This window comes from Brassica napus, chromosome C2 (assembly GCF_020379485.1).
Source record: "Brassica napus cultivar Da-Ae chromosome C2, Da-Ae, whole genome shotgun sequence".
NCBI classification, from domain to species: Eukaryota; Viridiplantae; Streptophyta; class Magnoliopsida; order Brassicales; family Brassicaceae; genus Brassica; species Brassica napus.
This window is the reverse complement of record NC_063445.1, coordinates 12285991-12300649: the sequence shown is the minus strand read 5'-3', so window position 1 is coordinate 12300649 and position 14659 is coordinate 12285991. Positions and strand designations below refer to the sequence as shown.

At 36.7% G+C, this 14659-nt stretch overlaps 1 protein-coding gene across 1 annotated transcript; it reads left to right on the top strand.

The window, feature by feature from the left end:
* Positions 1-361: 361 nt before the first annotated feature.
* Positions 362-14235, top strand: LOC106364781 (pectin acetylesterase 1). The gene is made up of 10 exons (XM_022695398.2): positions 362-2239; positions 2340-2413; positions 2509-2595; positions 3954-4078; positions 4177-4237; positions 4322-4375; positions 4451-4528; positions 4857-4959; positions 13733-13878; positions 14008-14235. Exons 1-10 carry the CDS (start codon positions 2182-2184, stop codon positions 14056-14058), a joined length of 837 nt encoding a protein of 278 aa, XP_022551119.1. The 5' UTR covers positions 362-2181; the 3' UTR covers positions 14059-14235.
* Positions 14236-14659: the final 424 nt, after the last annotated feature.

The window sequence follows — 14659 nt, the reverse complement described above, 5'->3', positions numbered from 1 at the left end:
GTAACTTTAATTTTAATATAAGTATACATATATTATGAACTATAAATAAATTAAGAAACATGAAAATATTATTTTCTTAAATATACGTATTAATATTCAAAATAGAACATTTGAATATTATACATATTTTCAATACAAACTAAAATCCTATATTCTACACCATATATCATATACATATTTAAATATCATTTTCCATGTATAATGTTATTTTATACATAATATTAATATGGCAATTACGAGTGTTCAAGAATATTTTAAAAACTATCATAAAATCAATTTTTAATTCTAAAATAAAAACACAAACTTATAATAGGTTATTAATAACGAAAATAAACTAATATTGTCATATCAATAAATTTTTTATATTATCATTTTTTATTTGGATAACATAATAAAATTTTATCAAATTCTAAGGAATCACTAATTTATGTAATATTAATAAATATATGAGTAATTTAATCAATTTTTAAAAAATGTACTATCAGATATTTTGTAATCAGATCAATGGTATCAGATCACATGTTAATAGTGATTTTTTGAGTTTTTACCGGGTTATATCGGATTTTTAATTAATAAATTTTTCATTAAATCTGAACCGGATTATATAAAATGTATCGGGTCTATAGGTTCAACCATGAATCTAGGTTATATATGAAAACAAATCTTAAAACTCAAACATTATTATAGAACAACTACCATATTTCGAACAAATACCATATTTTGAAGAGAAAAAAAAACAAATGATAAAAACCTAAAAACTCAATTGTTATGGTTCGAAACAATAATAATGGTAATTTGTAAATTAATTTTCGATTAATAAATGAAAAACAAACAAACCTGCACTTTTTAAGCGCGGATCAAAATCTAGTAGTTTTTTAAAATTTAAGAGTTTAAATATACTTATGAGTTTGATTGGTATATACAGTAGAACCTCTATAAATTAATAATTTTGGGACTTTGAAATTTTATTAATTTATAGAGATATTAATTTACAAAAGTTTCCATATTTAAATTTTTTATTTTTGGATATATTTATCCTAAGATAAAAAAAAAATTTGATTTTAGTGTATAGACATTACTTGTTATTTTTTTGAAATTTGACATTTATATTAATTTTATTATATTATTTGGTGTATATAATATATATTGAATAGAATAAATGTGGTTTTAGATATAATATTACTAAATCTCATCAAAAATATATTAAGTGTTAAGAAAATATAAAGACAATTCCATTGTGAATATATATAAGACAATATAACATTAGGTTCTTAATTACTTATATAAAATATGTATACATATAAATTATTAATTTATAATTTTAATGGGACCATATATTTACATATAATTTTCTAAAAAAATATTATCTTATTATTTTATCGATTTGTGTCAAATTTTGAACCGGCCCAAAGTTGGGACCGGCGAAATTTATTAATTTATAGAGATTATTAATTTATCGAATATTAGTTTATAGAGGTTCTATTGTATGTCTGAAGAATAATGCATTACTAAAAGAGATTTTGCAGATGACAAAAAAAAGAAGAAGATATTTTGCAAAATAATTTACAAAATTAGCCATTTCAAATTAGTTAATTGCCCAAGCCCAGAATATGATTAAATACAATCATAGATAGATAGAGAGGTAGGAATTTCTTAAAATAGTCGAATGATAACATTTGAAGTGAATGGAGTTTTTGCAATCTTTTTTTTTTTGACAAAGAGTTTTTGCAATCTATATATAATTACAAAACGTTAAAATTTTGGTTTTAGCAAGCCAACTATATATGGTCCTTTTACTTATATTTCTAATACCTCCAAAGTGTATATATACTGGCTGGAATCACGTGAAAATCAATGATCATTCATCTCCTATGTTAAGTTTCATGAACACATATTTTTTTTTTTTAAAGTTTCATGAACACATACGAACAGACGAACAGTACACATTAACATCAACTTAATATTTCATCTAATATATATTCAACATTTCCAAGTGGGCTATTAGGCAATCATTATAATTGGGGAGTCTCTCACCTTAAGCAAACTGGGCGTCTTTTCTATACCTCATCACCTAATCGTTAAGGCCAATTTTTTTTTCTGAAAGGGTGGTGCGTGGTGTGACAGCATAAATTAAAAGATTGTCAGAACCGTAAAAGAAGTCGTGTTGGATCGTCTACCTTAATGGAGAAACAGATAAATTTTAAAGGAATACTAAGCAGTAAAGTCGCTGAAAATCCAGGTTTTCTTATCTCAAGATCCCTTGTTGAAAACAAAAATGTGATGTAATGGAACTGTTAATTGAATGATTCTTATATTTGTTTCTAATCATTGTTGCGCAGACTTTTACAATTGGAATAAAGCAGAAGTTCGGTATTGTGATGGCGCATCCTTTAGCGGTGATAGCGAAAACAAGGTTAGCTTAAAACCATATAAACATCTCTTTGCTTTTGATTGATTATATATTTCATTAGTAATTTAACTTGAGATCATATGGTTGCTTACAATTAGACGGCACAACTTCAGTTTAGAGGAAAGCGTATATTTTTAGCCGTCATTGAAGATTTGATGGCAAAGGGAATGCGTTATGCGAAGCAGGTACTTAGACAATCTTCAATGGTAGTTCTTTATAGAACTTCTTACCATTACATTAAGAGATGGTAAGAAGTTGATTGTTTCTAGTTTTTGTTTTAGTTTTTGATTTTTGCTTTTGTAAAAACCATTTTTTATCCAATCAAGTTTTAGCTTTTATTTTTGTGTTTGTAAAAACCATTTCACTTGCCAATCAAGTTTTTTAACAAATAAATTCTCTAAAATTTAGGGAAACTAGTTTTTCAAAATTTCAACCAATCTGTGAAGAAAAGCTAAAAACCAACTTTTGTGGGTTTTCAATATAAAAACGAATTTTGTTTATTTTGTATAAAATACTATATTTTAATTAATTTATAATTAAGTAAATAATATTTCATAAAGATAAAATTCCCATACAATTTTTTTTATCATTTAACATTAATGTAAAATAATTTATGTGTTTCATATATGTAAATAAATATAGATAATTTTAGTATTAGTTGTAGCCAAGTAATTCTTAATATCTATAAATAAATTATTGAATAATATTATTATACATAATAAACAACAACTAAAAATTATAAAATTTAAAATATTTTATTAATAATATATTATATTAATTTGAAAAATAGCCATTCAAGTTCTAAAAAGCGAAAAATATTTTATGTAATAAAATTTATAAATAGTTTCAAAATTTTAAAATATTTTAATTTTTATAATTTATAGATATTTTATTAATTATATTTAAGTATAACACTTAAAATAAAATAATTTAAAACATGGTAATGTTTTTATTTTAAATAACAGCCACTATATTTTGATAAATTTTAAAGGTAATTTAAAAAAAATATTATTTTAAAACAATGTATTGCTTATTTTATTAAAAAAAACTAAGAATAAAGCAAAACCAAAATCTAAAAACCAAAATATAAAAACCAAAAACCAAAAACCAAAACCAAAAGCTGAAAATCAAAAACCAAAATTTAAAAGTTAAAAACCAAAAACCAAAATCTAAAACCAAAATCTAAAACCAAAATCTAAAAACCAAAAACTAATGGAAACAATCATCACCTAAATAAAAATAATTGATCGAAAAGTAAGAAACAGAGGGTAAAGAATTGTTTTTTTTTTTTGAGAAATTCTTATTTGTTTTTGAGAAATTCATCTTATATGTGTCACTCACATATTAATTTAATTATTCTTTTTAAAATATAAGATATTAATATATAACTAAATATTAATATATTTTTTTTTTAAAAGACTCACATGGTTTCTCACTATTGCTTCCTGACTCTCTTAGATTCCATATTTTGCTTTTCGTCTCAATATTGAACCGTAAGTTATAAGTTGGTAATAACTAATAAATGTAATAATATTACCTTAAGGCTTTGCTCAATGGATGTTCTTCTGGGGGTCTTTCAGCGATTTTACGCTGCGATGATTTCAGTAGTTTGTTTCCTCATACCACCAAAGTAAAATGCATGAGCGATGCTGGCTTCTTCCTCGATGCGTGAGTCATTTTGTTTTTTCTTTTTCGAACTAGCTTCGTTCAATTGATGATGGAGATTTATATATTAACTGGTTTTGTGTCTTGTTTGTAAAATGAAGGGTTGATATATCCGGAGCTCGTTCTTTAAGGCGTATGTATTCTGGTGTCGTAAACACCCAGGTACAAGTGTACAACGTTATGAAGTCTTGATGATGATGAAGATGGTTGAAGCTGACAAAAGTTTAATTTTTCTAAAACTTTTAGGGTTTGCAAAACTTGCTTCCTCGCACATGCACAAGACATCTTGATCCAACCATGGTATTGATTTCCCGTTACTCTTGAGCTGTTTTCTTGTGTTCACAGGGACTTAACTTGGCTTCAATATTTTCACAGTGCCTTTTCCCTCAAAACATAATCAACCAAGTCAGGACCCCGTTGTTTATTCTCAACTCGGCATTTGATTCGTGGCAGGTTATACTTATTATTCGATCTCTGTTCTCGTTTACTATGAATCATGCATTAGCTTTTCCTAGGTGAATTTGATGAACTCGAATAATAGATAATAACAAAACTTGAGCAAATCGCCATTTTTAGGGTTTTCCTTAATTAATCATGTGAATAAATTAATACTTTGATACAATAATCTTTATCAACCCATAAAGATATCCATCTATCTATACTTCTTGATTTATAAGTCCCAGACCCGTGGCATTCATTTTCACTCGATCTAGTAGAGCTCCCTAGCAGTATTTCTTGATTCTAATTAAAACCTAGAAGACGAACTTGTTTTTCTATGCAGATTGAAAATAGTATAGCTCCACCATCTGCTGATCCGAGTGGCAGTTGGCATAATTGCAGCTCCAGCTTCAATTGCAACGCCTCTCAGATGCAATTCTTGGAAGGTAACTAATTAATGTATCTTTTCATGAAGCCTACTACTTTGATCTAGTGTCTTGTTTGAGATGACATGGACATGACACAACTCTCCACAAGCTTTTACATACTAACAAAACATGATGAAGGGCATGTTCATTTGTACATCTGGAAGATGCATCCAGATGGCCCATCTGGGTATCTTATCCAGATGTTCCATCTGGGTGTTGTCTGTTTCTTCATTTCGTCTATGCATCCAGATGAATCATCTGAATGCAACTATGTTCGTTTGCTTTTCATTTTTAATTTGCATCTACATCCAGGTGGACCTTGTAATAAAAATATAATTTTTTTACGTTTTGGCAGAAAATAGCATTTTTACGGTTTTGGCGAAAATATTTTTGTGGTTTTTAAGGAAAAATGTGTTTTGACGAAAAAGTGCATTTTTGTGATTTTTGCGGGAAAATACGTTTTTGCGGGTTTGGCGGAAAATGGGTTTTTACGGTTTTGGCGGAAAATGTGTTTTGACGAAAAATTGCATTTTTGCGGGTTTGATGAAAAAATGTCTTTCTAATGTTTTGGCGGAAAAATGCGTTTTTGCGGTTTTGGCAGGAAAAATGGGTTTTTTTTACGGTTTTAGCGATATGTTTTTGACGAAAAAGTGCGTTTTGCGAGTTTGACGAGAAAATGAGTTTTTGCGGTTTTGGCAGAGAAATGCGTTTTTTGCGGTTTTGGCGGGAAAATGCGTTTTACGGTTTTGGTGAGAAAATGAGAATTGCGGTTTTGGCACGGAAATGCGTTTTTTCGGTTTTGGCGGAAAATGTGTTTTCTTGTTTTGGCGAAAAATGTGTTTTCTCAGTTTTGGCGGGAAAATGCATTTTTGCGGTTTTGCATTTTGAAAATGCATTTTTACGGTTTTGACGGAAAAGTGCATTTTTACTTTTTCGGCCGAAAAGTGCGTTTTTATGGAAATGTGCGTTTTTTTGTGTTTTGCGGAAAAACGCATTTTTGCGGTTTTGGCGAGAAAGTTTGTTTGTGGTTTTGGCGGGAAAATGCATTTTTCGGTTCTGGCGGGAAAATGAATTTTTCGGTTTTGGCTCGGGGTATTCAATCCGGATATCGGTTCGGTTTAGATTCAGTTTTTTTCGGTTTTCGGTATTTCGGTTAGTAAAATATAACTACCATTCTAAATCCATATTTGCTTCGGTTCGGTTCGGTTTATATACCGTCGGTTTTTGGTTTATTCGGTTTTATACCAAAAAACATAATTATTTAGTTTGAGATCATACAAAATAAATTTTAGAGTCATATTGTCAACACAGTCATTTATTAAAAATATATTACATGTTCAAATAAATGAACAAAAACGTAAAAATGCTTCTACCATCAAATAAAATCATCAAATCTATAATTAAAATCAGAGTCTGAAATTTTGAAAATAAAAATATGAAACAAAACAGAAACATGAAAGAAATTTTTTTCTACTCTTCCATATTTAGTGTTCATTAAAGTTATGCTTTTTCGATTGAACACGAAACTCTGTTTGTTTATAGATAAGAAAAAAGTTGTGAAAATTTTCCGTTAATTATTTTCCATCAAATTTATCATCTTCATATTAATTTAGTGAATACTAAAATAAAGTAAAAAGATAAAAAAAAGACTTAGAAAATAAGATGTCTGAATTGCGATGTATTGTTATTTAATTATAGTTCAAGTGTTTTACAAATTATATAAGGTTCTTTATTACTATAACATTTTGGTAATAGTTATTAACACAAATTTAACTTATATAACAAATAGATTTTCATGTATTGTTATAAAATAGATACATATTTACATGTTTCTACTTTTAATCGGTTTTATTCGGTTTATTCGGTTTAATCGGTTATATACCAAACCATATCCAAATCCTACGGTTTTTATAAAATTATATCCATTCGGTTTATATGGTATATACCAAAACCAAACCATATTGTCTATTTCGGTTCGGTTCGGTTCGGTTCGGTTCGGTACGGTTCGGTTTTACCATATTGAACAGCCCTAGTTCTGGCAGGCAAAAAAGTAGAATTTTGGTTTGAAAATAATATTTTGATTTTAAAAGATTATGTTTGTCATTTATCATTTTGGACTGAACTAGATGCATCTGCATCCAGATGCACCATCAAGACTCACCTTCATTTTGGTGAGAATTTGAGATGAGTTTTTAAAAATTCAGCTGGGTGATCCATCTGGACGTAGCATTATAATGTACAAAACGAACATCGATTTGCATCTTCAATCAGATGGATCACCTGGGTGAGCAAACGAACAGCACCCAAGATTGTTTCTTGCTCTAGGAACTACGTACTCTTTGATCTTGGAAGGTAACTAATGAGGGGCAGTTAAGTAAAAAGGTGGTTGAAAACAAAGTGCACCTGATAAAATTCTCTCTGGCTCGAGCAACAAGAGGAGTCTTTACCCGCTGGTTTTTAGTAAGTTCCTGAAGTTGACTTGTCAATATTAGAAAGATTCCCTGATACAAAACCCCTACTTTCAAAAACCCCCATCTCCTTTTGGTAATATCCCCGGGGCTGTGGCCTTAACGGTCATTACCCAGCGGTCTCTTCCCCGCTCCCTCGCCGGAACTCCGGTACGCAACCGTCGAAGATCACCAATGGAGCTCTATTTCCCAACGAAGGAGGGTCGGATAGCAATGGAGAACATCTGGTTCATCGGAAGACAAAGTTCTCTCTCTACCTAGAGAAACAAGCCTTCGGAGTCGACTGAAACTCCTCCGAGCGTAGAACAGCAACCGTCGAGCAGTATACATCTGAAGATAACTACGAGGCCTCTGATACCGATCTACTTTCCATTGGCCCTCGAGAACTAGATACTTGTCCGGAGTTTAAGGTATGGCGAAACGTCTCACAGCTGAGGAGAAAGGTAAAGGGATAGCAACTAAACAATTTGAACCTCGCCGCATCAGAATCCGAGCACCAGATTTCGACCCATCTTCTCTGATCCAGGATAACGCCCTTACGCTAATTGGCCGGCTCACAAACCCCAGAAAACAGAACATGGTTTCAGTTCTTTCCTATCTGCCTAAGAGATGGAATCTCCTAGGAAGGGTTATAGGATCTAAGCTAGGAGATGAGTGCTTCCAATTCCGTTTTGACGAAGAATCGGAACTAAAAAGGGTCCTCAACGAACGACCTTATCAGTTTGGTCGTTGGATGATTATACTACAACATTGGGAACCAATAATTTCGCCCACCTTCCCATCGTAAATACCCTTTTGGATTAATATCAAAGGGATTCCTCTACACTTCTGGCACGAGAAGGTCCTCCGTAACATTGGAATCGAACTGGGTCTGCTTGAAGCATACCAACTCACGAAAACCTCGGCCAGGATCAGGTTGCTACTGAAGCCCATCGTCAAGGAGACTATCCTCGAGTTTGACTCGGGAGAGGAAACCAATTTGGTTCTAGATTATGAGAATCTTGGAAACCATTGCTCCTACTGCAATCATCTCACTCACCTCAGATCGAAATGTCCAGAGCGAGAACAGAGCATGGCCTTGAGTCATAAGGTACCTAGCCCTCCATCAGCTTACGATAGGGCTGGAACCACCAAGACCTACACCGCTAAGCATGCCATTAATGAACACAGAGCTGGCGTCCCCAATGACTACAAAGCTCCCAATGACCACTTCCACCAGCGAGTTGACAGACATGAGAACCCGTTTGGACAACCAGTGGCTGCTGTTTCCACAACCGTTGGCGTGAGAAACAAAATCACCCCAGTCCCTAACCGTCCTGCGGACCTTGGAGAATCTGAGATACAACACAGAGCCTACCCCAGTAGAAATTACTACGGAAACTCTCCCCCTTACTCTTCTAGAAGAGTAGACAGACAGACCCATCGGTCTGACTCCCGAAAAGAACACTCTACAAGAGGCACACCCGAAATCCAGGGTACGGCTATATGGAGAGAAAAGCAACCAACAGAGGAACGCCTTGAAGAGGATTCTCAAAATCTAGTTAGGAGTGCTAGACCTCCTGTGGGGAGGAATCTGGAGACACATGACTTCCCCCCCTCCCCCCCCATTGCCTCTGATCCCAACAACAGAGGAAGTCATGGAGGAGCTACAGCAAGTTACTCGATTGTACACAAGCTGTGATGACCCCATAGAGAGCACCGCCCGTAAACAGAGAGTTCTTGTCAGTGACGCTCAGGGCCTCATGGAGGAGACAGCACAAGGAATCATTATCGCAGCCCAGAAAGCACAAGCAGCTCAAACTCAACTTCAGGAAGAGATATTGGCTCAGGCCCCGATAATTCTACTCCCGGCTAAACCCACCAATACGATAGGATCAAGTACTCAACAACCTACTACGGGCATCACTGGTAAGAAGAGGGGACGTCCAGCCAGGACAAGGGATCTACGAATAAGCCAAAAACGTTTACTGGTGCTTCCTCTCGCAGACGGATCATGTCAAGCATCCACTCATCTCCGGGAGGTGCTGCTGGCACGCCGCGTGGTTCTAAAATGTCTCGTGGTGCAAGAACATCGCGCAGAAGGAATCTTGTTCGAACGGCAGGACAGAACTCAGTGCAACTCCCCCCTCTCTCACCCACATCAGATGCCACGACATCAGGAGACAATCCAGTGGATTTTCACCGCGAAGTCCTCCTCTTCCTTATCTGTACTCAGATGGAACTGTTGTGGGTTGGGGAACCCTATAACAGTCCAGCGGATTAGGGAGATCGACAAAAAACACTCTCCCGACATTATGTTCCTCATGGAAACAAAGAATGCTGATAGTGTTGTTCTTGATAAACTAAAAAACCTTCGGTTTGATTCGCATTTTATTGTTTCCGCGTCTGATTCTGGAAGCGGTGGTCTTATTCTACTGTGGAGAAAAGATCTTAACGTTCAAATTCTAAACTCCAGCAAAAATCTCATCGACACGATTATCTCCCATAAGGGAATAACGTTTCACGCCTCCTTCATTTATGGTGACCCGGATGTCACCAATAGAAGCGCTACTTGGAACCTGCTGTCACAAACGTTCTCTGGACGTTCCTCACCTTGGTTCGTCACGGGAGACCTCAATGAGATACTAGAAAATGGCGAGAAATCAGGAGGGGCTCTACGTGCAGAAGGTTCATTTGGGTTGTTTAGAAACTTCCTAGCCCATAATGATTTATTTGATCTAAAACATTCGGGCAACTTCCTTTCTTGGAGAGGTAAAAGGGGAACACACTTAGTCTATTGTAGACTGGACAAAGCCCTAGTTAACAGCAACTGGTCCGAGCTCTACCCCAACGGACGCTGCCACTACATGGAATTCCGAGGATCAGATCATCGACCTCTCATTTCCCTTTTTGACTCCAAAAGGAAGAAGAATAGAGCTCTGTTCCGCTTTGATAGAAGGTTTCGGGACAATCAGGAAGTGAAACAACTGATAGCTGATGTCTGGCAAGCGCAACTGGAAGCTTCAGTGTGTCATCGCCTCTCTCTCTGTCGAAGGGCTATAGCAACCTGGAGTAGAGAACAAGCAATGAACAGCAAGCTCAATATTGACCGAATCCACCAGGAAATAAATGACTCAATGTCCAACCCGGTTGGCTTCGACCTCACGATTTCGTCTCTAAACGGGGAGTTACTAGCTGCATATCGAGCAGAAGAAGAATTCTGGCGGCAAAGAAGTCGTCTAATGTGGCTAGTAGCGGGGGACAAGAACTCTGGTTACTTTCACGCAGTAGCTAAAGGAAGAGGAGCCCGGAATAAAATCTATGTCCTAGAGGATGCAGCAGGTACGGTCCTTTACGAGGAGGAACTTATAGCGCAGGAAATAGTCACGTAATTTCAACAGATCTTCTCCTCTGATGCGACGGGTACAGACGAGTCTGAGATTGATGCAACAATAGCCCGAGCCATCAAACCATGTATATCGAGAGAGATTAATGACAAATTGCTGGAGACTCTGACGACCGCTGAGATCAAGAAAGCCTTGTTTGCTAACCATCCAGACAAAGCACCAGGTCCCGATGGATTCTCGGCCTGCTTCTTCCAAGCCAATTGGGAGACTGTCGCAATTGCTATATCTAGGGACGTCACAGAATTCTTTGCCTCAGGCCAACTTCGTCCGAGCATCAACGAGACACATATCCGCCTGATACTAAAGACTACAACATCTAAGCGGGTTGCTGAATATCGTCCTATTGCACTCTGCAACGTCACCTACAAGATCATCTCTAAGTTAATCTGTCTGCGCTTAAAACCAGTTCTCCAGAGCCTCATATCCGAAAATCAATCTGCTTTTGTCTCGGGGAGATTAATTACGGATAATGTTCTCATTACGCATGAGCTTCTGCACTTTCTGAAGCAATCGGGAGCTGTTAAAAATTGTGCCATGGCCGTCAAAACGGACATGAGCAAAGCGTACGATCGGCTCGAGTGGTCATTTATCCGCAAAGTGTTGCTACGGATGGGTTTCTCTGATACTTGGACAGAGCTTATTATCCAGTGTTGTAGCACGGTGTCCTACTCCTTTTTGCTCTACGACTCGGCTCATGGCAAAATTTTCCCGACTAGAGGAATTAGACTAGGGGATCCGCTCTTCTTGTATCTATTCATTCTCAGTAGTGAAGTCTTGTCCGGCCTATGCAGCCAGGCTCAGCACAGCGGCCATCTCAAGGGAATCAGCGCAGGTCGACGAGGGCCAAAGATAAATCATCTACTGTTCGCAGATGACACCATGTTCTTTCTCAAGACAGACCAGGATAGCTGCACGGCTCTGATTAATATTCTCCGCAGCTATGAACAAGCCTCGGGACAGAAGATAAATGTCACCAAATCTTCCATCACCTTTGCGACAAAAATGCCTCAGGAGACACGATCTCGTGTCAAATCTTTCCTTTGGATTGTCAAAGAAGGCGGAACAGGCAAGTATCTTGGCCTTCCCAAACTTTTTGGCCGGAGGAAGAAAGACTTATTCACATCTATCGTCGATCGAATTCGAGTTAAAGCCAATAGTTACTCCTCACGGCTACTCTCCCCGGCGGGGAAGCTTATCATGATTAAGGCAGTCTTATCGGCCATCCCTACACACGCTAGCTCTTGCTTCCTACTCCCGCTAAGTCTATGCAAGAGGATCCAATCCGCATTTACAAGATTCTAGTGGGACGCGGCTGATCAAAAGAAGATATGCTGGATAGCATGGAGTAAAATAACGCTGCCAAAACTCATGGGAGGGTTAGGGGTAAGAGACATACAGTTGTTTAACGTCGCCCTTTTAGCCAAACAAGCCTGGCGAATCGTCACAGCCCCCAACTGTCTACTCTCACGCGTGCTCCTGGGAAGATATTGCCAGAACATCAGCTTTGTAGATGTGTTACCAGCGTCAAATGCATCTCACGGCTGGAGAAGTGTACTTAAGGGGCGAGATTTACTAATCACCCAACTGGGAAAAGCTGTAGGAGACGGAAACTCAACCCGAGTCTGGAAAGATCGTTGGATTTTGAGTAACAATACGGGCACACCAGTAGGTCCACCGAAGGAAATGGATCGCGACCTCATGGTCTCGGACCTGTTGACTAGAGGGACTAATGAATGGAATGTTGCAAAGATTAAAGACCTCTTCCCCTCCTTAGCTTCATGCATTACAAGCATCATCCCAAGTTTACTGCGAGCTCCTGATGAATTTATTTGGATACCTAACAAAGATGGTAGATATACCACAAAATCAGGGTACACTAGTGCAGTAAAGTATAACTCTCTACTTGAAAATGGAGGATCCCCACTACCAGTTCTCGAGTGGAGTAAGAAGGTTTGGGCCTCTCAGTGTCTCCCTGAAATCAAATTATTCATGTGGAAACTGATGCAGGGGGCTCTGCCGCTTGGTGCGAACTTGGAGAAACGAGGATGCGGCTCAACTGTTACCTGCCCAAGGTGTGGAGAGTGAGAAATAGCAGATCATCTGATACTTGCCTGCCCTTTTGCCAAGTAAGTGTGGACTGACGCTCCCCTTCAGTACGGTTTTGACCCTGATCAATTCTCGTCCTTAAGCGAGGCATTACTTTCGGGAATGAGAACCATTTGCCTACCACCAACGGGTGTTTCACAACCCATCTTCCCTTGGATATGCTGGTGCCTTTGGACATCAAGAAACAAGTTGATTTTTGAGAACAAGGTCCTCTCATCGTCTGAGGTCTTGTCCCTCTCGATCACAAGTGCAAGAAAATGGTGGCTGGCGCAACCCACAGCAATGAAGGCACCCCGTCAACCCAACCTGATAATTCCAACTTTAAATGCAGAAGCCAACTGTGTCTCTGTGTTTACGGATGCAGCATGGAGAGCTTCTGATGGCGCTACTGGATGCGGGTGGATCTTTAAAGACTCAACCCGCCAGAGTACTCAGCATGGATCTAAATGCTTCGACAACACCGCGTCTGCCCTTACTGGCGAAGCTTTAGCGATTCGTCTGGCCCTTTCACACGTCCTTTCACTGAGCTACACCAGAGTCTGTGTTTTTTCAGACTGTCAAGTGCTCGTGAGAGCAATCTGTTCGAAGTCATCACCGGTCGAACTCTACGGATTAGTCTGCGACATCGAACTTCTATCCTTCTTGTTTGATTATTGCACTTTGTCTTTTATTTCTCGTTCCCTAAACTTGGAGGCTGATCTACTTGCTAAATCAGTCCTTTGTAACGCTGCACTCACCACATGATTTCTTTCATGGTTTGATTTAATATAAGTTGTTTGTGTTCAAAAAAAAGGAAGGTAACTAATGATGTTTTCATGAAACCTACTACAGGTTTCAAGAAGAGCATGTTAGATGCCTTAAAGACCTTTTCGATGTCAAGCAAAAACGGAGTTTTTATTAGCTCGCGCTGGGCTCATTGTCAAGCGGAGAGAAAAGATACTTGGTTTCCTGGAAACTCTCAACCCGGTGAAGATAAGGTGAGAACAAAAACGCATGTGGTTGATGATAATGAGTATTTTATATATTACCCTTCTTTCGAACACACTTTTGTTTGGATTTGAAAGCCTGTCGTTGATGCCTTGTTATTGGAAACAAAATAAAAACAGGGGATTGCTGTAGCTGTTGGAGATTGGTACTTCGAAAGAACAAAAAAGTAAAGTTCACAGACTGATTATCACTGTGATAATAAGAAACGTTGTTAAGGAGATGTTTGTTTCACTTTAGTCGCATCGATTATTGTTGAGTTTTTCATTGAAAGGCTGTGAAGGGATTCCATAAATATGTTTCTATCCATTTACTCAGCCAACCCAATAAATAAAAATGTTTTTTATTCATTAATCCCATAAAAAAAATTCCGCTAACAGTATTTTATCTTGATTGTTTTTGGAAGTATGAGATCAATATAAAAGGTTATTGAGCTTATTTGCCAAATAACTAAAAAAAATATGGAAATTGGAAAGCAGGTTACAATGAGTTTTAAGTTGTATTCTAAAACCGTCTTGCGGTTTTCAAGAAGCTTGCTTGGGATTTTGATACTAGTGGTCAAGTACCATATTATCATTTAAAATCTCCTAAACAATTTTAAAATTTTCGGAAAATATCTAACCAACTCACCTATAATTTTTATTTTTGTTTTAATTTTTTACTAAAATCATTCAAAAAACTTTAAAACTCACCTAAATCCCACTAAAATGACAAATTTTTCAAAATTTCCTAAAATCTTTAATTCAATACATCCTTCTTAGTGAATTTGTGTTT

Bases quoted from the DNA above. Each gene is read 5' to 3' on its own strand.
- LOC106364781 (XM_022695398.2), top strand. From the start codon at position 2,182: ATGGAGAAACAGATAAATTTTAAAGGAATACTAAGCAGTAAAGTCGCT. The intron at 4,079-4,176 runs GTGAGTCATTTT...TGTAAAATGAAG, and splicing joins GCTGGCTTCTTCCTCGATGC to GGTTGATATATCCGGAGCTC. The intron at 4,960-13,732 runs GTAACTAATTAA...AACCTACTACAG, and splicing joins TCAGATGCAATTCTTGGAAG to GTTTCAAGAAGAGCATGTTA.